The sequence below is a fragment of the Benincasa hispida genome, chromosome 2 (assembly GCF_027475165.1).
Source record: "Benincasa hispida cultivar pf3 chromosome 2, pf3_genome.v1.1, whole genome shotgun sequence".
Classification (NCBI taxonomy): domain Eukaryota; kingdom Viridiplantae; phylum Streptophyta; class Magnoliopsida; order Cucurbitales; family Cucurbitaceae; genus Benincasa; species Benincasa hispida.
The window spans coordinates 40,326,696-40,352,780 of NC_143479.1; the positions used below are offsets into that span (position 1 = coordinate 40,326,696).

At 31.6% G+C, this 26,085-nt stretch overlaps 1 protein-coding gene across 1 annotated transcript; it reads left to right on the forward strand.

The window, feature by feature from the left end:
- Positions 1 to 17,352: 17,352 nt before the first annotated feature.
- LOC120072047 (metalloendoproteinase 1-like) lies at positions 17,353 to 18,569 on the forward strand. The gene has a single exon (XM_039024469.2). It carries the CDS (start codon positions 17,369 to 17,371, stop codon positions 18,317 to 18,319), a length of 951 nt encoding a protein of 316 aa, XP_038880397.1. The 5' UTR covers positions 17,353 to 17,368; the 3' UTR covers positions 18,320 to 18,569.
- Positions 18,570 to 26,085: the final 7,516 nt, after the last annotated feature.

Genomic DNA, 26,085 nt, shown 5'->3' on the forward strand with positions numbered 1-26,085 from the left:
ACCCGAATATACAAATACCACTTACTTGTTTTCAGTTGGAAATCAATTCTATGTGCTAAAAGCACAATTCTCGTGAAGAAGAATCTTCACCATACACGTTGACGACCCTGATTAACTTTGAGCACTCATAAAAAAGAAAGAATTTTAATGACTAACACAATATTTCTTTCTTGTAGAAAATACCGAGAGAGGAAAACAAAAGAATAATGCAAAATGCTATCGAAATTCTGCAAGATTGTTGAGGAGCTAAAGAATACGAGCAAGAAGATAAAGAAGATAAAGAGAAGAAGAAGGAACACAGAAGATTTACGTGGTTCGGCCAAAATTTACCTACATCTATGGAGAGAAGCTAGCTGTTGCAGATGGGGAGTTACAATGGTTATACAAAGATAAGTCTCTGTCTAGTTTTTCTTCTAGATGTAATTTTTCTCTCTTGAATATATAAATATGATTACAAAAGTATTTATAGACAGTCTTGTATAACTGATTCAACAACCTTTGAAGTTGTTTTTCACTGCTTTTAATAACACACATACTTCACTACCAATGTCTCAAATAAATTATCCATATGTAACTTCGTAAAAAAAATCACTTCCAAATGACATTACCAAAATTTCTCAACAACAAAAATTAATCCACAAGAGGGTCATCAAAGCATAAAAATTACCAAAATTCGCTAAAAGAAACTCCAAATTTACTGAACAATACCTCAATACCTTCACAAACTTGAATCCAAAGTTGAAACACAATAGGCATCAACCGATTGATGCCAAAACTAAATGGGTATTCAAGAATCAACCGAAAACAAACCCAAACGGCATAAATCTTACCCAAATAAATAGATCTAATGATGGTAAAACCGAACGAAGCTTGAACTATGGTGGACGGAGGTCGTGAAGAAGAAAAATGATATGGCGGCTTCGGGTGGCATCGGACGGGCTCGCGAACGGCGGACGCAGATGGTTGTGCAAGATCGACGCGCGGAACAGCGTGCGGCGAAAGAGATCTGGACGAGTGGCGCTAGTGCAACTTCGTGGCTGGGTGCAGCGGACAGAGAGGCGAGGCGGAAATCCTACATCACAAAATTAAATTCCAACTTCCCAAATTAACCTAAATCCAAATTTATAGATCTTTTTAGATACTTGATTTAATAAATTTCAAATGAACCAATTATCTTCTCCTAATTCTTTACTAAAATTTTGGATCCAAATTCCAAAATTAAAGAGTGTAAAGATCTTAAAACCACAATTCCCCCTTTTCCCTTTCAAATTTCACAAAAACTCAAAATTTCTTATCCAAATAATTCAATTATCCCTTCTAATTAATTTAAAACTCTACTCAAAGAATCCACATTAACCAAAAAAACTTCTTCAACTGTAACAATTTCATTCCAAATTTCAAAGATTAAGGAAACTAAACCTCAACAATTTGGGATAATTAACTTAAATTTTCCTAAAAACTTGGGATGTTACAGTTCAATTATCTAAATGAAGCAGCTGTAAAACGAGCCGGAGGAAGCAAGACATTGTGAACCACGACTTGACTCTCTGACCCTTTCTTTTTGTTTGTGTATTTGCATTGTATTTCTTATATTGTCAAATTCAGAATTACAGTATGAATACATGTTTAATATATATATTGTCTATCTTTTTCACCAAAATCATGCATAGCTAAATCATTTCATGGGTTGAGAAGATTGTAGCTAACATGACTAAATAACTGAAGGAATCATGCGATCAACTTGTTTTATGCATGCTTAAATTTGTTGTTTGAATCAATTGAGAAATTGTTCTAAGTAAAGCTAATCTAAGTTTGAAAGAATTTAGATTAAGACCTCATAAAACGAGAGAAAATGTTCCTTAAAAATAAGTTCATTCTCTGCATATTACATCTATCGCATGCATCTTAGAGATAAGATAATGTGGCAAAGAACACTGAGAAGTGTTGGTCGTAATATTGAGTATATAGCTTGATTGCATATTTCATCTAGTTTTTTAGAGAAAGTTAGTAAAAATTCTTTTCAACCCTCCTATCACATAACTATTACCCAACTTGCACTGCTTCATTTTAAACAACATCCCAATCGCATATATAAGTTTAAGCTCGCTTATTCAATCACTCCTTTGAACATTTTATATTCGCGCTAAGATCATATTTGTAGTTTCATCGCGTACTTACAAGCAATCCCTGTGTTCAACTCTGGACTCACCAGAAACTTTTGTGTTTGACTAAAGAAAACCGAGCGTTAAATCTCATAAGCATTATTATTTCATCACATGTACAGAACACATCAATCTTCAAAGACACAACAAAACCTATGACCACCACTAAGAGGTCAACCTCTATATTCTCTTGGGAATAAGAATCTAGGAGTTGTGGGCTCTATGTTTTTGGGAAGAGGGAGAGAATTTGAGAGCAGTGAAGAAGAAAAACTTTTTTTTCTGTGTTTTCTTTTTCAAAAACCCAGAGAGCATCACTTTGACACTCAAAGATTAGGAGAAAAAGATGAATCGTAAAAAACTGAACATCCCTATCACCTACACATCTGATTGAGAGAGAATTAAGGGGAGGGAGTTACAACTCCCTCCCTTTAATTTTAAAATTAAGTTAAAATAAATTTAAATTAAAAATAATATATATGTATATATATATATATATATATAACTATATGTTATATCAAATATAACACATAACCTATAGTTTTCATATTGTATCAAATACAATAGAACGTATAGTTTTATTTCTCTCAATCATTCATGATATTTAATATAAATCACATTTATACTAAATTTAATTATATGAATCTCAACCTTATAATTAATATTTGAATCATATTCAAATATTTATTTCCTCTCAAATAAACTTTATATTATAACGTATCAAATACATTATATTAATTATATAACATATAATTAATTTAATTAGTTATATCATATATAATTAATTCCCTCAATTAATTTGAACAATTCATATTAATCTAAAATTAGTTCTCAATAATCTCTATTGATCTACAGAGGAGACCTTATGAAGTTGTAGATTGAAGCTCCAATGGTACTTGGATAATTAATTAAACTCTTTAATTAAATTATCCAACATCCATTAACTGCTAGTCACTTCACTAAAAACTAACAGTTGCACTCTTCACACTATATATATATATATATATATATATATATTTCTGTTTCATTGGATTTAACCAGTCAACAATGTGATGACCCTTCATAAATTGCTCGTAAGTACAGTTGGGCCAAAATTACTGTTTGCTCCTATAGTTACATCTAACTTCTTAAGTACCACTGATCCCTCTAATGAACATTATGTCATAATCCAACTATGACTAAATCCTTATCAGGCCAAGTGGGGGTGTGGCCACATTGTTTAAGCCTCAGAATCAGCCCCTAAAGGAAAATTTTATCTACTTACCCCGACATCAGGGAAGGAGTGAATTTCATCTTGTGTAGCTATGTTTCCAGCTCCCCAATTAGACGAATCCCCAAAACGGTAGGCATATTGTGTCGGCGATCTGGCCACTCTCATCCATACAAATCAAAGGACCACCTTCATAAGTAAGAGTTCACAACTCACTCAACAGGTCATGTCACCTAGGGTCATCCTAGTGAAATGTAAGTCTCTATTATTAATGGCGTTATATAATAAAACTAATCACACAGGTCATGGCACATAGAGCGGAAGTATCATCTCATCCGAGAGATTGTGCATCGAGGGGACGTAATCATCACGCAAATAGCTTCGGAGTACAACGTTGTTGATCCATTTACAAAGGCCCCTCACAGCTAAAGTGTTTGAGGGTCATCTGCAGAGTATGGGTCTACAGAACAAGCCACATTTAGTCTAGGGCAAGTGGGAGATTTTGTACTGGGCGTGTATTATGTTCTAGTTTATTGTTTTATGTGTACTGTTATTTTAATATGACTTTTATGTTGTACAACCCATTAGTTTTAGGACAAGTGGGAGATTGTTGCGATTGATGTCCTAAATCTCATGGGTCCTGTAGTTTGTAATTGTAATATACAAACATTTTATTTATTTAATAAAATATGAGATGTTTAATTCAATATTTAGTAGCATTAGCCCACAAACCAATAAACTAACATTCAAGGTTATCATATATAGCTTAAACATCTGTGTAGAGACATACAGGTGGATCATTTTTAAGTGATAACTCAAATGATCTGTAGTAGATTGATAAAGCTGGGTACCTTATCTTAGTGACACTATGAATATGGCACGCTTTATAGATGTTACAATTGTTGTAAAGTGCCATAAATGATCTTCATGTAGCGACATGTGAGTAGTGGTGTTCTATACAAAGGAGTTTGTATAAGATCGGACCATGAAATGAATACTCTCATTATATAATACTGTTCATAATAGAGACTTACATTTCACCAGGATGACCATAGGTGACATGACCTGAATCTTGAGTTAGTTGTGAACCTGCCTATGAAGGCGGTCCTTTGATTTGTATGGGTGAGAGTGGCCAGATCGCCGACTCAATAAGCCTACCATTTTGGGGATTCGTCTGATTAGGTAGCTGCGAACACAACGACGTAATTCACTCCTTTCTTAACGTTTGGGTAAGTAGATAAGTGTTGGGTATTATATCTTAAAACCTGTAATTTGTAAAACAATAAACTTATTCTGAAATTAAAAAAAGTTATTATTGAAGTTTGATTCATTAAAGTTGTTATTGAATTTATGAATTGCTTATTTCGTTTTAGAAATAAATCTAATAAACTAAAAGATCCATGACTATTATATGAGTACTTGAACTTTATGTGGAGACATAAAAGTGGATCAAGTTCGAGTAAATAGTCAAAATTATCATTTAAAATAATTTTTAAAAGATTTTCAAAGATTAAATAGACAATTATCTTAATTTTGACTATTGATGTATTTTCATTTGCCAAAAATCCACGGAAGAAAAAGATAATTTCTTACAAAAAGAAAATGATTTCTCTATCCATCGACTTGAATATAAACTTTTGTTTTTCTCTTTTCTAAAATGTTACGTACAGTTGTTTTCAGATAATTATTTAATAACCAACCATTGTTGATCGTTGACTTGAACCATTGATGTTTATTTATTTATTTAATTTCTTATTTCAAATAAGATTGAATATACCAGATGATTTTCTTTGGACGATAATATACCCGTTGATTTGAATTATACTTTTTTTTTCACTTCAAGTTTAATATTTTAAAATTCACTTGCACTTGTCAGTATTTCTTTTTCCCAAAAAATTTCATACTAAGTATTGTCTTCGAGATGATATAATCAAAGTGTTTAACATCTTTAAGAAATATTAATATTTTTAATGAATCAACATTTCTTTAATATTAAATAGCTATCTCATGATTCTCATCTCATCATTATCAATATTGTAATGAATAAAAAATTGAATACTTATTTAGTTAAGTGTGGAGATCGACTCAATAGGGTCAGCCATTAAGCTTATTTTGTTAGCATAAATTCTTAATATCTATATTGAATAGATGTAGGGTCATTTATGCCAAATTGTCAAGAATAACATACCAGATTCCATTGCAAAATTGATGATAGCTTCAAGATGATGATGGATGACTATGGTCTTCCTCAACCAAAACTCTTAATGCCCTTAGTAGGATCTCTCTCTAGATGGGATTCAAGAAAGACTGAGTGCTTATTGTTTTGGTATATATTGGGGATCATAGCCCTAAGGTCTCTTTATATACTAGTTTCATTAAGATTCCCATTAAACCCTAATTAACTAGGAATAGGCTTCTATCCATTAAGTCCATACTCAATTAGGAATCTAGGGCCTTAATTAATTAGATCGGGCCCAATCTAATAAAAGGATCCAATGTGATAAATTATTAATCCATATACATAGCCCATACTTTAATTAAACATATTATTATTTAAATATGTTTAACAATCTCCCACGTGGGCTATGTTTGTGTACCTGATATAATTAAATCACATAAACCTTAAGCGCGCATAAACAAGTTATTTCAATAATAGAATTCCCCTTTAGTTCAATCTGGTCCATCTCCTATATTAGCACGGAATCAAGGCGGCTTTCATCACTACCCTTGTAACTAAACCTTCCTTGATCACCAATTCCAATACATTCGATGACATAGATCAAGTATGGATGGATAGCATAGAAACTACATGCAAAGTAATCTAGATCATGCCTGTTTCCAACTGGTCCAAATTCCTTAATGAGATCATTCTAAAAAACTTTATGCTAAACTGCATGCATGATAAACGAGTTCAGATAATAAAACATAAACCATCAACTTTATTCTATATAGAAAATAAACAAAATAAGGTCAAAGAACATCCTCAATAACAAACTCCCACTAAACCATGGAATTAGAAAAGTGACTAACACCCATGTGAGCAACATGCTCATGAAAATCTTTAGGTGGTAAACCTTTAGTCAATGGATCTTCCACCATAGAGTTTGTTCCTATGTGTTCTATCGAAATTTGACCATTCTGAACTCTTTCTTTAACAACCAAAAAATTCACATCAACATGCTTTGACTTCATATTGCTTCTGTTGTTGTTGGAATACATCACTGCCGACTTATTGTCACAAAATAATTTTAGTGGTCTTTCTATGCCAACCATTATCCACAGCCCAGTGACAAAATTTCGCAACCATATTCCATGATTAGATGCCTCATAACATGCTATAAACTCCGCAGCCATGGTAGAAGAAGCCATAAGTGTTTGTTTAACACTTTTCCAGGATACAACTCCTCCAGCCAACGTGAAGATATAGCCTGAAGTGGATCGCAAAATGTCTTGACATCCAGCATAATCAGAATCAAAATACCCAATGATCTCCAAAACTTCTGATCTCCGATAAGTGAGCATATAATCTTTTGTTCTCTGTAAATACCTCATAACCCGTTTGGCTGCTTTCCAATGATCCATCCCTGGGTTACTCAAATATCTGCCTAACACTCCAATTATGAACGCAATATCTGGACGCGTACATACTTGGGCATACATTAGACTTCCAATGGCTGATGCATAAGGAACCTTCTGCATCTACTTAGTCTTGAGTGTGGTCTTGGGGTATTGACCTAAATGAAATTTATCACCTTTAGAGATCGGGGTATCTCCCGGCGCACAATCTTTCATGCCAAATCTACTCAAGATCTTTTCAATGTAGTTCTTTTGTGACAATCTCAAAATACCTTGAGAACTATCTCGCAGTATTTCAATTCCTAATACAAAAGAAGCATCACCAAGATCCTTCATCTAAAAATTTCTTTTGAGAAATCTCTTAGTGTCATGCAATAAACCTACATCATTACTAGCTATGAGTATGTCATCAACATATAATATCAGAAAAATTGATTTACTCCCACTAAACTTGTGATATACACAATCTTCCACAATGTTCACCTCAAAACCAAATGAGGTTATCACTTCATGGAATTTGTGATACCATTGACGAGAGGCTTGCTTGAGACTGTATATGGATTTCTTTAATTTGCACACCATAGACTTTGAATTATCAGACACAAAGTTTTTTGGTTGCACCATATAAATCGTTTCATCAATGTTCCCATTGAGAAATGCAGTTTTTACATCCATCTGGTGTAGCTCTAAATCAAAGTGAGCTACCAGTGCCATGATTATCCTAAAAGAGTCTTTCGATGAAATCGGAGAGAAAGTCTCTTTATAATCAATGTCTTCCTTTTTAGTAAAACCCTTTGCAACAAGACAAGTCTTATATCTTTCGATATTGCCATGTGAATCTCTTTTGGTTTTAAATATCCATTTACAACCTATGGGTTTCACTCTTGATGAAAATTCGACAAGTTCCCAAATGTCATTGTCTTTCATGGATTTTATTTCCTCTTCCATAGCACTTATCCACTTTTGAGAGTTAGAACTTTGTAAAGCTTGTTGGAAGTTGATTGGATTATCTTCCATTACGCCTACATCATCCTGATGTTCTTGAAGAAACACAATATAATCATCTGGAATTGCACTTCTTCTCTCTCTAGTAGATCTTCTTAGTGATACTTCTTGAGGTTATTGAGTTTGAACTTCAGGTTCAACAACGGGGACTTCAATGTTGTCTTGTTATATAATTGGTTCAATAATGAAGTCAGGAATTGGAGCCTGAACATCATTTATAATCACATGAGGAAAAGAAACTAATTCCTCTTCAAAGACAACTTTCCTTATGTTATCTTCCCCCCCAAACTCAACATCCTCAAGGAATCTAGCATTTCTTGTCCCATACAATGATCTAGAAGTGGGATCATAAAACTTGAAACCCCGAGAGCGCTCAGAATACCCAACAAAATAGTAGCTAATAGTTCTTGAGTCCAATTTTCTTTCATTAGGCCTATAAAGCCTAGCCTCAAATGGACAACCCCAGATGTGAAGATGTCTAATACTAGGCTTCTTTCCTGTCCACAACTCATAAGGGGTTTTGGCTACTACTTTACTAGGTACCCTATTAAGGATATATGTTGCAGTCTTTAGTGCCTCACCCTAGAGAGATTCTGGTAGAGAAGAATAACTAATCATACTTCTTACCATATCCTTAAGTGTTCTATTCTGCCTCTCCACTACACCATTCATGTTGGGTTTGCCCGGCATAGTGTATTGCGGGACAATTCCACATTCCTCTAGGTATTTGGCAAAGGGCCCTAGACGTTGTTCACCTGATCCATCATATCTACCGTAATATTCACCACCACGATCAAATTTGACAGCCTTAATTTTCTTTCCAAGTTGAAGTTCGACTTCAGCTTTGAAAGACTTGAAAATGTCCAAGGATTGAGACTTCTCATGAATTAAATATAGGTACCCATATCTTGAATAGTCGTCTATGAACGTAATGAAATATACAAATGTCTGTATGTATTAGTTCTAAGACGTCTGAGCATCTGTTGGCACCTAATTTTCTTATGTTTGTCTGTTTTCCCTTAATACATTCCACACAAATGTTAAAGTTACTTAAATCAAAGGAATCAAAAATTTTATCTGACAGAAGTCTCTGAATTCTCTGTTTAGAGATGTAACCTAAACGCTTGTGCCATAACATAGCGAAATTCTCATTTAATTTACGCTTTGTACCACGTGAATTAGATAACAGGATCTTGTTAAATGAAGTAAAAGAATCAATCATATATAGATTATCAATTAAAGTACCGTACCAATAAGTTTAGAATCTTGAAAAAAGACTAACTTTATTATTTTCAAAAGAACAAAAAAAACCAAATTTGTCCAAACTGGAAATAGAAACTAAATTCCGTCTAAATGATGGTACAACAGAAGTCTCATTCAGATCCAAATAATAACAGTTTTTAAAAGTAATCTAGAATTTTCAATAGCTTCAACTGGAACTGCTTTTCCATCGCCCACATAGATGAATCTTTCAGCATCACTTGGCGGTCGGCTCCACAGGCAACCCTGCATTGATATACTTATGTGAGTAGTAGCACCAGAATCTATCCACCAAGTACCTATAGGTACAGAAGCTAAATTAACTTCAGAACAAACCAAAGTAAGAAGTTTACCCATCTTTACACGCCACTTGGTGTACTTAGGACAATCTTTCTTGAAGTGATCTTTCCTTTTGCAGAAAAAACAAGGATTTTCAGTAGCTTGTTTATTGTTTTTATTCTGCTGAGATGTCCCTTCTGCAGCATCCACAAATTTTCTTTTCTTCTTATCATGAGAGCATATTGCCAAATAAGAACTTGTTGTCCTTTCTCTCTTAATCCTATCTTCTTCTTGCACACGTTGTGAGATAAGCTCATTAATACTCCATTTATTCTTTTGAGTATTATAGCTTATCTTAAACTGAGTGAATTGTGTAGGAAGAGAGATAAGTACCAGATGCACGAGTAAATTTTCATTTATCTCGATATCAAGTGCCTTTAATTTACCTGCGAGATTGGACATTTCCATAATGTACTCCCTTATATTTCCATTGCCCTTATACCTCATAGAAGTTAAAGAAGTTAAAACACTACTTGCTTCCCCTTTCTCATTTTTAACAAAATATTTCTCAATTTGAGCAAGGAATTTCTTGGCATTTTCACTTTCCATGATAGAGCTCCGGAATGGAATGCCTAATGATCATCAGACACATGCGATTTGACCGTTCCCACTTCTCTATATTAGCCGTATTTGGTTGTTCCTCAGTAGAAGTAAGTTTATCGGTCCTTAATGCAAGGTCCAAATCCATACACCCGACAAGTATCTCTAGGCTTTTCTTTCAAATCTTGAAGTTCGATCCATTCAACTTAGGGATTGAACTCAGATTTCCAAATATTTAAGTAAGATCAACTTAAACAATAAACAACAAAACATATGCTCACAATTAAAATATAACAAAATAATTTCACATATGTGGTGGGTCGCTTTAACAAGATACCTAACACAACATTGAGGTCCAGCCTTTGGGCAAAAACACCAACTGTAAATGGTACTCTCAACGTAGTAATCAAAGTACTAACAATTAACTCTATCAAAAAATAGCATTTCTTTGGACCGACTATTTTTAACAATCCTTAAAATTGCCACATACTCATTACCACATGCATACCCACAATTTGGCCAAATAATTATCTTCCTTTGGGCGGATAATTATTCGCATAAATTCATGAATATGCACATCTTATATTTTAGAATTAAATTAATATAGATAATAGAGGCTACTTTGGTAACATGTTATTTTGACCAATTCAATCTAAAATATAAGACACAATAACATAAAAATATTATTGTACAAAAATAAAGGAGGAAGAACACCAAATAGTCTTTACCAATATTCACTTAATAGTTGCATATACATAATACAATCAAAGCAACATAAACATGTGAATATCGCAAAATATCATCAATTAAATTAAATTTAAATTCACCAAAATATCAATCAAATTTAAATTTAAATTTACCACATTATCAATCATATTTAAACTTAATTCACAACATGATCAATTAACCTTGAATCCACAACATGATTAATCAAATTTAACCTTAAATCATCAATATGCTAATTTAAATTAAATCTACAAATGACTATTTAGATACCCATTAAATTGCAAGTGGATGCAATAAATCAAACTAATTATTAAAAGCAAATACATAATTTTAGCTTCAGATTAAGCAATGGTCACCAAAACCATATTGAAAGGAAAATAGTTATAACATTGAGTTGCAGTGAGGAAACAAGAAATCACTTGGACTTCTGAAGTCGGCAAGAACAATTTAATTAAAAAAAAAAACTTTCAGACTACCAAATTCGTTGAATTAAAAAGGCTATTGGCAGGCGACAATTGTTGTGAAACCCACGCACGCACAGCCAACAAAACCAAAAATACTTTAAATCTTTGAATTCCTTAAACCAAAAATACTTTAACCCGCCGATTAAACCAAGATTTAAAGAATTAAAGATTCTATAAGTTATTTACTGAAACCAAAATTTAAAAAAAAAAAAAAACAATAGAAAATAAATCTAAACCAACAAACCAACATGAAATTCAGGCTATGATAGCACTTGTTAGCATAAATTCTTAATAGGATCATTCATGCCAAATTGTCAAGAATAACATACCGGATTCCATTGCAAAATTGATGATAGTTGATAGATGACTATGGTCTTCCTCAACCAAAACTCCTAATGCCCTTAGTGGGATCTCTCTCTAGATGGGATTCAAGAAACTTATTGTTTTGGTATATATTGGAGACCATAGCCCTAAGGTCTCTAGTTCAATTAGGATTCTCATTAAACCCTAATTAATTAGGAATAGGCTTCTACCCATTAAGTCCATACTCAATTAGGAATCTAGGGCCTTAATTAATTAGATCACATAATAGGACCCAATCTAATAAAATAACCCAATGTGATAAATTATTAATCCACATACATAGCCCATACTTTAATTAAACATATTATTATTTAAATATGTCTAATATATTTCCCTAAGTATGAAGATCGTCATAGAGTCGACCATAAATCCATAATGCCTAAATATAGAAGCCGACACATAGGAACAACCATAAAACTTGAGGAAGTCGACCCTATGAAGGTAAAAATTATGCCTAAATTTGGTACTTTGGCACATACTTTGGCCACTAGTGAAATACATTCGACAATTTACAATGGCTTGATTAGTGACTGAGAAGTTAATTAACAAATAACCATTATGAAACTCATTTCTATATAATCGAGAGGACTCGTGACATTTGAGGTACGTTGAAATATACCTTGATCTCTCTAATTTTTTCTTTCTAACTCTCATTCTAAACGATTAATAACTTGATCGTCGGAATGTCGGTGGAGAAGCCTACTTCTATATAAATTGTGTATCCTATCAATTTTTAGTGAAGAGTTTTTTAATTGTGACATATCTGAAGGAAGATAAATATACCACTCATTTAATTCGGGCAACATCATATCAACATTAGTTCTACAAATTTATTGAATCTTCCTTTTTGATAAAAGATTTCGTTTACTTTATCTTGATGAAAATTATTTATATTATTCTCTCTTGTGAGAGAGAATTTCTTTATTTTCTTATACATTTTATCTCTTGTATTTCAACAAGTCAAAAAACTTTACTCCACCGTTAATCTCTCTCCATTATCTTGCTTGGTAGCTTCACCACTTGAGTGGGTTCATTCAAAACCTAGTAAGAATACAACATTAAACCTTAATTCAATACTGTGACTTAATTCTAAACTACAATAGAGAGTTTCCAAGAATTATAAACTAGGCTCGACATTTAGAAAGAGTTTGAAATGATCTAAATGAAGCTTGAACACCAAAAACAAACAAAACAATCTTAAACCTTAATTCAAACATTAATCAGTCCCGAACTATAAAGAGAGAGTAAGAGTTGAAAATATACCATATTTGCACCTTAAATAAAATTTTCTCGACCATTAACCCTAAAAATCATTTAATAAAGAATACGTGTGTTGAGAAACTTAACACAAAAAACAAAGTTTAATAACTTAGTCTTTAAATAAAGTGAAACAAAACAAAATATAAGTATATAACACAATGCAAAAGCAGTCTCCCATACTAACATTTCACTTTGTGATAAACCTTGGCAACTTGAATAGCTTGTCAAATTCAAGCCCTTCACAAAGCGAACATAAGAATGTGGAAACATAAGAATAGAATTTTAGAAACAAATCAAAGACTAACATACCAATAAATTTATGCTACCTGCAAGTAGTCTTTCAAGCTTAGTCAACTTTGATTTGATAACCTACATAATTAACAGATGCAAACATGTGTAACAACTACCAAGATAACTAGAATAGGAAAAACCTTGCAAAAAATGTACTCATATACTTGCTGAAGAAATATCCAAATAGGTTTGATATCAATCCAACACTAGAAATTGACAAAAGTCTTTACAAAGAATATGAATAGGATCACTATTGCTAAGTACATTGCAACGAATTGTTATCACTAACCCTACAAAACGATATTGTATATCAATTATTGGCTGTTGCTTGTCCACTTTATTGAATTTGCACAAAGAACTAGTAAAAGAACGAATGTTCATCTTAGGGTTCATCCCAACACATCACTAAAAAGGAGTTTAAAGTACGTCGGAAAAAAAACTAAAAGTACAATCTTGAAGTCGTTTAAACTAATATCAATAAATGCACAATAGAACTTTTTGATTTGTTTGAACAATTTCAAAAGCTATCAACAATTGACTGAAATCTCATCTTTGATAACCATGAATGCAACCAATGCAATTGCATGTGTTTAATTCAACTCATAATGTTGCTTACTTATTGTTCTGCGTTGTTTGACGACTAATCAACGAATTTATTAAACACAAACAAGTAAACAAAATTATCAAAATAGCAACTAAATTCAACAAAAATCAACAAAAATAATTTTAGAGAATATACCTCGAGGTTCTTCCAACCATAGCAAAAAAGAGAACATTTGTATACTGTTGGGTTATTCAATCTTTTTTATGTCCAATTTTCAAGATCAACACTTAGATGGTGAAGAAATGGCTGAGAAAGGCTCTGTTAAATCCTCGATGCTAGATACTCGACACTCGATAAGTTTCTACTCGATACTCGATGGAAATTTCCTTCTATCCTCACGAGTTTCTATTCTTTTCTCGATGAAACACGATGAGTATTGTTCGATACTCAACTCTATTCGATGAGTATTAATCTTTACTCAAACAACTTGAAGATGAAAAACATCAGACTCAATGATACTCGATAGAAGAAAATTGATATGCGGTTCAACTTGATACTCTGAAATCGATACGATTTAATAACAAGATTGTGTTTTTGTGATTTGCAAAAAGATTGATATCGATTGAAATAAGAAGATAAAGAGAAGAAGAAAAACACACGGGATTACGTTGTTCGGACAATAAGCCTACGACCATGGAAAGATTCACTTTCTTTCTAAATTGAAGATTGCTTACAGGTTGTTTTTGTTTACAGAAAAATAGAATGTGTGAAAAAACTCTTCTTTGATTTCTGATCAGTGGTATTTATGACACATACCAACAGACTGTTACAAGATAAAGTTAGTTATAAACTAAACTAGCTGAAAGGTATTTGAGTCACAGTTTGTTCACATACCATATGATATATGAGTAAGTTAAAGGCAAAATAATAATGAAACTAGAGATACTTTTACAACAAGTAAACAAGCATTCACACGAAGTCTTTAACTCAAGAATTATATGGAAATACATTCAAAACTGCTCGTTAGTTTCTCATAGTTTCTCATACACCATACATGTCACACCCCCTTCAAGACTACCCTCTTAATCTAGAAGAGAATGTGACGACAGTAGTTACTGTTGAGGTTGATGCCCTAAATCTCGTAGGGTCCCATAGTTTGTAATTGCAATGTACAAACATTTTATTTATATAATAAAATATATGATGTTTTATTTCAAAATTAGTTGTAACCACAAACCAATAAACTAACATCCAAGGTTATCTTGTAGCTTAAACATGTATGTAGAGACATACGGGTGGATCATGTTTAAGTGATAACCTAAGTGGTTTGTAGTATATGAATAAGGTTGGATACCTTTTCCTGGTGACACTACGAGTATGGCCCGCTTTGTAGATGTTACAATTGTTGTAAAGTGCTACAAATGATTTGATCTTGATCATTCATGTGGAGACATGTGAGTAGAGATATTCTATACAAAGGAGTTTGTATAAGACCAGACCACAAAATGTTTAATCTCATTATATAACGTCGTTTATAATAGAGACTTACAATTCACCGGAATGACCATAGGTAACATGACCTGAATCCTGAGTAAGTTATGAACTCTTACCTATGAAGACGATCCTTTGATTTGTATAGATGAGAGTGATCAGATCACTGACTCAACAAGCCTACTATTTTGGAGATTCATCTGATTGGGGAGTTGAGAACACAACTACACAAAAATGAATTCACTCTTTCCTCAATGTCGGAGCAAGTAGATAAATTACTCCCTTAAGGGTTGATTTCAGGGCTTAAATAGTGTGGCGCCACACCCTTTCCTGGTCAGAGAAGGGTTTGATCATAGGTGGACTATGATTAATTGTTCATTAGAGAGATCAGTGGTACTTAAGGAGTTAGATGTAACTACAGGGGCAAAATGGTAATTTTGGTCCAGTTGTACTTACGAACAATTTGTGAAGGGTCATCATACTGTTAATTGGTCTTATTTAATGGACACAGAAATACGTCTTTAGTGTGAAGAGTGCAGTTGTCAGTCTTTAGTAGAGTGCCTGACAATTAACAGATGATGAATAATTTAATTAAAGAGTTTAATTAATTATTCATGTATTTTTTAAGCTTCAAGCTACAGGTCCATGAGGTCCCTTCGATAGCTCAATTGGAATAAATGAGAATCAGTTTTTGGATTTATTTGAATTGTTCAAATTAATTGAGATAATTAATTATATGTGATATAATTAAGTTAATTTAATTATATATGATATATTTACTATATGTATTTGATACATTATATTAAGTATTTATGAGTGAAAATAAATATTTGAATATGATTCAAATGTTAATTATATGAATTGGATTCATATAGTTGAATTTAATATAAATATGATTTATATTAAAAGCCATTTGTGAGAGAGAATAGAAACTATGGGTTATATGTTATATATGATATAACATATAGTTATGTATATATGTATAATAAATTTGTTATTATATATATAATATTTTGATTTATTAAAATTAAATAATATTATATTAATTTATTTTATTTTAAAATTAAATTAAAGGGAGGGAAATAACTTTCTTCCCCTTAATTCTCTCCACATCTCATAAGTGGGAGGTTTGTTCCTGCAGATTCTTCATCTCCTTCCTGCAAAAAAGAAAAAGAATACACATAAAACAAAGAAGAGTTATGTGAAAAACCAAAAGTTTTTCCCTTCCTCAATCTCCCTTCCCTTACCAAAATAGCCAGCCAGAGTCCATACCTCTTAGGTTCTCTGCCTGAGAATATTGAGGTATCCATCGTGGTGCTATCCATTTTAGAGATCGAGGATTTTTCCAATTGAAGAAACGTTCTTCAAGAGGTATGAGTTTTTGTAACACATTTTAATTTTTTGTAATTTCATTAAGCATGTTGTATTGTTTCTAAATTAAATGCATGATCTAAATGTTTTTCTTTGTAAAATTATTCTTTTGTAAATTTGAGAAATTGGGACAATCTCGCTTCCGCTCAAGGTCTCTTCAGTGGGTTTAATTCTTCTAACCTTAACAGCAGGCCTACTACCAGTTTATTGTTTATTTTTATTTTTTTAGTTATCTATTTGCTTTTTTATTATAAATTTTAGAAACATATTCACACATTGTATTTTTTACATGAAAATTATTATTATTATTATTATTATTATTATTATTATTATTATTATTTAACTAATCTGGATATAAATTAACTTCATAAGACTAAATTTAGATTTATTGAAAGTACACTATTTAAAGTTAGAATTTTGGAAGTATGAAAACTAAAATGGACAAAAATAGTATTCTTCTAAAAATATAGGTAGTTCCAATTGAAAGAAAACCTTAAAAACTATATAAATGTTCGAAAGAGCATTAATTACATCGACTACTAATATTCTAAGCTCAAATAAGTTATGCTTAATCGACTCCGCGGTCAACAAAACATGCTTCCCATTTCTTCTCTCTTCTTAAATTAACAATATTATTAGTTCCAACTGTTGTTTATAATTATATTATATAATTTAATATATAATAATTAAGGCTATGCTTATAAATAGCCTCTCCTTAATTCTATCCATATTATCAAAACCATCAACCAAATATATATCAAACTCATCAATGGCGAATAAACCTTTGGTAATTCTTCTCTTCATCTCCATCTTCCTTCCTCTTTGCTTTTCACTTCCGTTGCTCCAAGTTTCTCCATTTGCATTTCTCAATGACCTCCAAGGATGTAAGAAAGGTGATCATGTCAATGGCATATCCAAGCTTAAGAACTTTTTCCATTACTATGGTTATTTAAACCATCGAATCAACGTCACTGGCCATTTGATCGAAGCTGACTTCGACGATACCTTTGACGATTTCCTCGAGTCAGCCATCAAAACCTACCAACAATATTTCCATCTCAACCCCACTGGACTCCTTGATGTTGAGACGATATCCCAACTCGCAACACCTCGATGCGGTGTTCCAGATATCATCAATGGAACTACCAGTCGAATGTTATCAGAACATGACAACGATAACGACAGTGAACATGATCACCATCACCATCACCTTCCTCACGCCGTCTCGCACTACGCTTTCTTCCCAGGAAGGCGTAGGTGGCCATCAACCAAATACCGCCTCACATATGCATTTCTTCCTGGCACTCGTGCGGATGCAAAAGCACCGGTGGCTCGAGCATTCGCGACGTGGGCTCGGAACACCCATTTTAAGTTTTCTTTGGCCACAAACTATAGAAGAGCTGACTTGAAGATAGGTTTCTATGGAGGAAACCATGGAGATGGGTACCCATTTGATGGGCCAGGGGGGACTTTGGCACATGCTTTTGCTCCAACTGATGGAAGATTTCATTATGATTCAACGGAGAAATGGGCTGTTGGGGCAGTGAAAGGGAGATATGATTTACAAACAGTGGCTTTGCATGAGATTGGACATCTTCTTGGACTTGGGCATAGCAATGTTAGGAATGCTATAATGTATCCTTATATCAAATCAGGGACTACTAAGGGTTTGAATGCAGATGATATCAAAGGAATCAAGGTTTTATACAACAGACGCTAACCCTAATTGGATCACAAGCCTCCTCAACAAAAAGTTTAAACTAGATTGTGTTGTTTAAATAATAATAATGCATTTGATGATGATCTATGTTATACCTCTACTTGTGTGATGCTCTCTAGCTATTATTGTATTTTGGTAATATTTTCAATGTTTTTGGATTCTTTTTGTTTGACCTATTTCTCATTAAATTTCAATCCATTGTATGAAATTTGTTACATACTAAAGTTTGGTAAGAAATGTTCATTCAATCTTTGATAATAATTTTTCTTAAAGATTAAATCATTACAAATTTTAAGATATAATGGCTAAATTGTTATATATTAAAGTTTAAAAGACTAAATTGTCACAAAAGTGAAAGTGTAGAAACTCAATCGTTATAAAATAAAAGTTTAAATTATTATTTTTAATAAACATTCAGGGACCAAAAGTGATTTGATTGGGTGAATCAACGTTTTTATTGTATCATACAAAATCAATGAGAAATAACATTAAAAAAAAAAAAAGAAAAAGTAATTAATGTGAAATATAAACAATAAGAATTTTACTTTATTTGAAAAATGTAAAATGTTTAATTGTTAGTTTAAATATATTTTTTTATTTTTTATCTTTAAAGTTTTTTCGGACATATCCCACGTTATCATCAACATTATATTAATAGTTTCATGAACATTTACATAAATTTGAGACATTAACACTTCATTCGGTAACAACATTTTAAATCTTGTGTAAGATTATATTAACATATTTTGTAGAATACTTTATAAAAAAAATTATTTTAAATGACAAAACTGCGGAAATATTTATAAATAATAGCAAAATATCACAGTTTATCTGCGATCGACCGTGATAGACTACTATTTATGTCTATCATGATACAAATAGATACAGATAGATAGTATATCGCAGTCTATCACAAATAGATAGTGAAATTTTGCTATATTTGTAAAAATTTTGATTTTTTTTTCTATATTTGAAAATAGTCTATATGTATTGTATGTATTAATTTCTAATATTTGGTGTTTATAATTAAACTTATGCAAACTCAGTTAACATCATGTCAAGCAAGCCTATCATTTTACCAATTCTCAACATTTATCAACGGAAATTTTAGGAATGAAAAATGATAAAATGCAACATTAAAGCTTCATTTGGTAATTATTTTGTTTTTTGTTTTTTACTTTTAAAAATTAAATCTATCTTCATCTCAGTTTTTATAATGATTTGTATATTTCTTCAGTACAGTGTTTGAATAGTCAAGTTCTAAAAACAAAATCAACTTTTTAAAAGCTACTTTTTTTAGTTTTCAAATTTTGTTTGGGTTTTTAAACTATTGGTAAAAAAAATAATAATAACAAATGAAGAAAATTGGAAGAGGAAGTAGTGTCTACAAGCCTACACTACAAGAAAAAGCACATTTCTTGACATTTGCAATTTTTATTACTTGACATTTTTGTGAAAAAAAAATGTCAAGTCATTAGTGATTTTAATGAAAAATGTCAAGAAAATGCAAAAAAAGGTGGAGGTTGGAGTTTTTCTCGAATTTTTTTCATGCTAACCAATTCTTGATGTTTTAAAAATGTCAAGTTTAAGCGATGTTTTGTTGTCATTTTAAAAATGTCAAGAGTGACTAAGACTTCCTCAACTATTTTTTTCCAAAACTTTAATTTCAGTATGCATGATGAGTTAATTTTCGTTCTCCCTCTCAAACGAACCCAGCCATTTTCCTTCTCTCGCTTTGCTGCTGCCTTAGCTTCCCTCTCAAACGAACTCGACCAGCTCCCTCCCGTGGAAGCGTTCACGCCGTCGCCACTGTTTTCTCCCTACTGCCCAAGCTTTTGTTTCGTCTCAAGCTTTCTTGCCGCCGCAACTTCGTTTTGTCTTCATCTCAAGATTTCATTTTCTTGCGTGAAACATTTAATCCAAGCTTTCGTTTTCTGTATTTCAAAGATTCGTACGGTATTTTAGGATTTAAAGATTCGTATTTCAGAAACTCGACCTTCCATTTTTGTATTTCAAAGGTTCGTTAGGGTTCAAAGGATATTTACATTTCATTGACAACAAAGTTTGCTCCATCTGTCATCGGCTTGAGGTTGAGTTTGCTCCATCTGTCATCGGCTTGAGGTTGTCTATCTGCAGTAATGTGAGTTTTATTTTGATTTTGATTTTTGTTTTTTGTTTTTTTGCCTTAATATTTTGTTTAATTTTGATTCTCTTAGCTTCCACAAGATCATGGATTTTATTTGTATTAGGTTTTTGTTTGCATTGTAATCCCCATTATTGCGAGCCCCTGTATTTTTAATGAAGAATGCACTGAATTTATGTTTGATGTATTTTCTACATTGTTGTTTTATTTCGTGCACTGTGATTGACGAAAGAGCTTAATAAAAGGCTATGAAGAAGTCAACATTTACTGATGCTAATTCACCTAATTTCGCTACTTTCTTTTTGGTTTAGGAAGAATCAAGAGTCAATACCATATTAATATATCATCCAGACTTGTAAAATAAATTAAGAGAAACTTGAAAATGGAAAATGAGGGTCATTTGAAATTTTGAAAACTTTTTCTTTTCATTGTCTTTGTATTTTCAAATCTTAAGTTAGGGATAAATGTAAAAGGATTTTGTAGAATGACAAGATGTTGGGTTTTATGTCCTAAAACTCATGGCTTGTAAACTTATTCTGAAAATTCAATAAAGTTATTATTGAATATACAAATTATTTATTTCGTTTAAGAAATAAATCCAATAAACTAAAAGATCCATGACTATTACATGAGTCCTTCAACTTTATGTGGAGACATAAAAGTGGATCAGGTTCGAGTAAATAGTTAAAATGATCTATAGTATATGAATAAGGTTTGGTGTCTTATTCTAATAACACTATTGGATGTGGTCCACCCTGTAGTTGTTACAAGGAGTTGTAAAGTGCTACATACGAAGTGATCCTGATTCGTAGATGTAATGACATGAGGATTGGGGGCATCTTGTGCAATGAGTTTGCACAAGATCGGACCATGAAATAAGTCACTCTTATAATGTTATTTACTACTTAAGACTGACTATTTCAAAGCGATTACCTAGTAACTTGACTTTAATCCTGAGCTAACTATGAACTCCTATTTATTCGAAATTATCCTTAGATTTGCATAGATGAGGGTTGGCTCAACAGCGTCGGCTCAATAAACATCCCATTTTAGGGGTAAGATTGGGTAAATAGCTGGGGACATAGGGTGCAAGATGGAATTCACTCCTACCCGCTTTCAGGGATAGTAGAGAGGTTGTTCCCTGAAGTACTGACTTCGGTTCTTGAACATGGGTCCCACCCTTTCATTGGCTCGAGAGGAACTTGGTTTGGTGATCGGATCGCAAACCAATTGTTCATTAGAGGATTAGTAGGACTTGATCAAGAGGTAATCTCGGGGTTAAAATAGTCATTTGACCCAGCCGTTATTATGAACAACCTGTAAAGGGTTAACTTACTAATCATGGTTATATCGAGTGGAAATAATATATCTACAGTGAAGAGAGTGCAACTCTGGGCTTTAGTGGAGTAACCCAGTAGTTAACGATTGGGGGTTAATTCGGTGTAAAGAGTTTAGCCAATTAATCTCGGATCGTTGGAGCCCATGATCTGTAGGTCCACGAGGTCTCCTACTAGCTCACAAATGGATTAGCCTTAGAGTAACGTGATAAATTGATTTGAAACATTCAAATTTGAATTAAGGGAATTAGTAATTATATATGATATAATTACGCGTTTAATTTTGGAATTAAATGAAATTTGAGAATCAATTAATATTTAAATATGATTTAAGTATTAAATTCATGAATAGGGATTCATAATAGTGGAATTGGTAAAATATTAATTTAATATTTGATATTAAATTAATTAAATTATTTATTTATTTATTTATTATTAATTTTATTAGATAAATTAATTACTGAATTAATTTTGTAAAATTAATAAAATTTCATTTTTGGAAAGAAAATTAATTTTGGAAATTAATTTGGAAATCAAAAAATGAAAATGAAATAGAAAATGGAAGAATCCCAAAAGTTAGATTTTTCCACTTTCTAAGCAAGAAGCTCACTCATTTTCCATTTCCAAATTCAGTGAATCTTCCAAAGCATGAGCTGCAATACATGCAGCAATGGTGTTTGCATGATAGTCATGCAATAAATAAAGAAGATTGGACTGAGAAATTGGAGGAGAGACAATTACTGAATAAAAAAAAAACTAAAGAAATTGTTCTTCAATTTTTCTGCTAAAACTAGTGACCTCCTCTTCATGTTCTCTTAATCCAAGTTTATTTTGAGTCGTATAACTCAATCCAAGACACCAAGAGGATAGTGGGGAAGGTCTTGTGATGGTTCACAAGCTAATTTGGAGAAGATTTACAGCTGGAATCGTGATTCAAGTGTTTCTTCAAAGGTATGTCTTGAAACGTTCTTCATAATTATGGAGCATGCTTAATTCAAAGCCAAAATTAATGAATTAGAATGCTTAATGATCCGCTTTTTCTTCCGTTGTATGTTTTTTAACTCTAATACTAGAGACCTTTTTTCTTTATTGGTTTTCCTTTTTTTGTGGGCTGGTTTTTTGTTTCTTTTAAAAGAATGATGTGACGACGTTTTTTTTTTTCTTTTAAAAGAATGATATGAAGAATGATGTCAAGTAAAAAATATCTTGACGTTTTTTCTTTGTCAAGAACACTCATATTTCTGACATTTCAAACATGTCGAGAACACTCATATTAGTGAACATCCACATTCTTGACATTTGATTCCTTGACGTTTTTTAAAAAATTTTAAAACGTCAAGAAAAGTAACACTTGACATTTAAAAAAGTCAAGAAATATTGTTTTTGTAGTAGTGTTAATTTCTAAAAACAAAAACAAAAATCTATGAAGTTCAGATATTTCATGTGAGACAAAGAATCTGTATCAGACACGTATCGGATACCGATACTTCAAGATACTTCCCAGATACGTATCTAACACGCGATTTGACGTATCTATACTTTCAGATACTTTACAGATACGTATCTGACACACGATTTGACGTATCTATTTCTATGCGTACTTTTTTTAAAAAAGAAAAAAGACAAGTAACTCATCTAATCTTTCCCAATCTAAAATTCGGCAACATATAAAAAGCTCACTACTCGAGTCCAAAACTAAAAGAGAAATAAATAAATAATGGACCAAGCCCTAGACTAGAATCATCTAATCTCCATCTTCATATTTTAGTCCCCGCAAAGTCCACCAAAATATAAACCATTTGGATATCTTCAATAATAAGTTCTTCGTTTATCTTCATACTTCTCTCTATAATCTTCTTCTTCTTCTTTACAATATGAATCACTTTTCTTTTGCATTTTATTAACTATTGTACTTCAACATCTTAGATATTGCTTTTTTTTGTATTGTATTTTAGTGTTTGTATTCTATTTTGTGCTATTGTTATTAACTTATATGCTAAATTTATCTATATCCTATAATTTTTTTAAAGAAAAATAATGTATCCTCAACATATCAGTATCCTCATTTTTTAAAAATATATATTATATATATATATATATATATATATATATATATATATATATATATAAATGATGTATCCTTAGACGTATCCGTATTTTAGTTTTTTAGAAATTGACAAATCACCGTATCCGATCGTATCTATATCATGTAGTTGTATCTGTGTCTGTGCTTCATAGACAAAAATCAAATGGTTATCAAACAGGATTGAAATTGGTTGAAACAATAGAACCACTAAAAGAGCAATATAAAATAACATAAAGGACTTATTATTATTATTATTATTATTATTATTATTATTATTATTTTATTAAGTATAACCAAAGTAATGGTGATATATGTCTAATCTCTTAGCCAATGATATATGTCTTAATCAATAGAACTGCACTAAAATTTCGTAAGATAAATAGAAGTATATTTAATGAAATAATAAATAATAATTATTATAATTGGTAACTTTTTTTTTTTTTATGCCCCAAGTGCTTGGGAGAAATAAAATAGAATGTTTTTTAGTTAGGAATCAATTAAAATAGACAAAGTCAAGACTATCATTCATTGAAGTATTTACTAATAAAAAAGGAAAACGTGAGTTCAACAACAGTACAGAAAAATGCCCTAATTAAGAGAAGAGGTGAGATTTTAAAATGGTGAACAATGAAATTGTATGATAAGAGTTGAGGTACTGCAAAATTAAGCTCTATTTTTTTATCATAGCAAAACCAAATTACCAATTATTTAAATCAACATGAGCACGACTCAATAATAATTGATATATATTATATACTCCTTTTTTTGAGGTCGGATGTTCAAATTTACTCATATCCAATATTTGTTGAACTTAAAAAAAATAGTTGTAACCCTTGAAAATATAAGCTAAAGTTTAGGTAGCATATAAATAAAAATATTTGTTTGTCTATAGGAATAAATTATGTATATGTATTGAGTTAAGGTAGTCATGATTGTTTGGTGGATTTGTTTTATTAAAGAGATTAAGAGATTTTTTTTTTTTAATCACAAATTTTCACGTCATTATTTATATATTAGTGACGAAATTACATATCATTAAAAGAAAATTGAAGGGTCATTCACGCGCATATTTTTAGAAAATACATTATATCAAATATATTTGAAATAAATAGAAAATCACTCCGTTCTTTTTTATTATCCTTCTCAAACTCTCGCGATAATGAAGATACAAAAGTCTCGTTTGGTAATCATTTTGTTTTTGAAAATTAAGCTTATGAATACTACTTTCACATCCAAAATTTTTCTTGTGTTATCTACTTTTCACCAATAGTTTAAAAAACCAAGCCAATTTTTTAGAACTAAAAAATGTAGCTTTCATAAATGTTTTTTTTGTTTTTGGAATTTGGCTAAGAATTCAATCATTGTATTTAAGAAAGATGCAAATTACTGTAAGAAATTTGAATGAAATAGGCTTAATTTTCAAAAACGAAAATCAAATGGTTACCAAATGGGATCCTATTTTCAACCCTTTTTCATCTCTATTTCGTATATATAGTAGAGTGGAAGTATTGAAACCCTTGGGATGTGTTTGGTCCAAGGAGTTGGAAAGTAGAAGTACGAAAATAGGAATTCATGAACTCCACTTCTTGTTTGGTCCAAGGAGTTGGTGGTCCCACTATTAAAAACCATCAACTTTATATCTATCTGATCAACTTCTTACAATGTAGACTCCAAAAGTTCATAATTCTCTAGGTTTCATAACTTCTTACTCCAGTTTGTTCCATTCCTTATCCCAAACGACGATAGTAGATTTGAGGTGAAAATTCCTTTATTTTTTTCACCTACATAGTCTTTTATTTTGTGGTCTATTATTCATATAATTGGTTGTAAACCAACTTCTTTGCTACTCTATTTGTCCATTGAAGAGTACTTCATACATTAGGGTGTTTCAGCTGAACATCCATACAAAACTTCATATGAACCAACTTTATTTCGTGCTTACATTGTGATGTTGTGATATGTACTCTGATAAAAACAAAAAATTGGTTATTTCAAAGTTTGAATATTTATGATATATACCCTAAAAAACTGTTTGGTGAATGTGGGATTTTATGATTAAGGAAAAAGATTTCTGTTCAACATGGTGTAAATCTGTGAAATGTATCGGTGTTAATATGTGTTATGATATATATACTCTGAAATATATTGTTTATGTTGAACATTGTATCAATTTATGTTATGATATATACTCTAAAATATA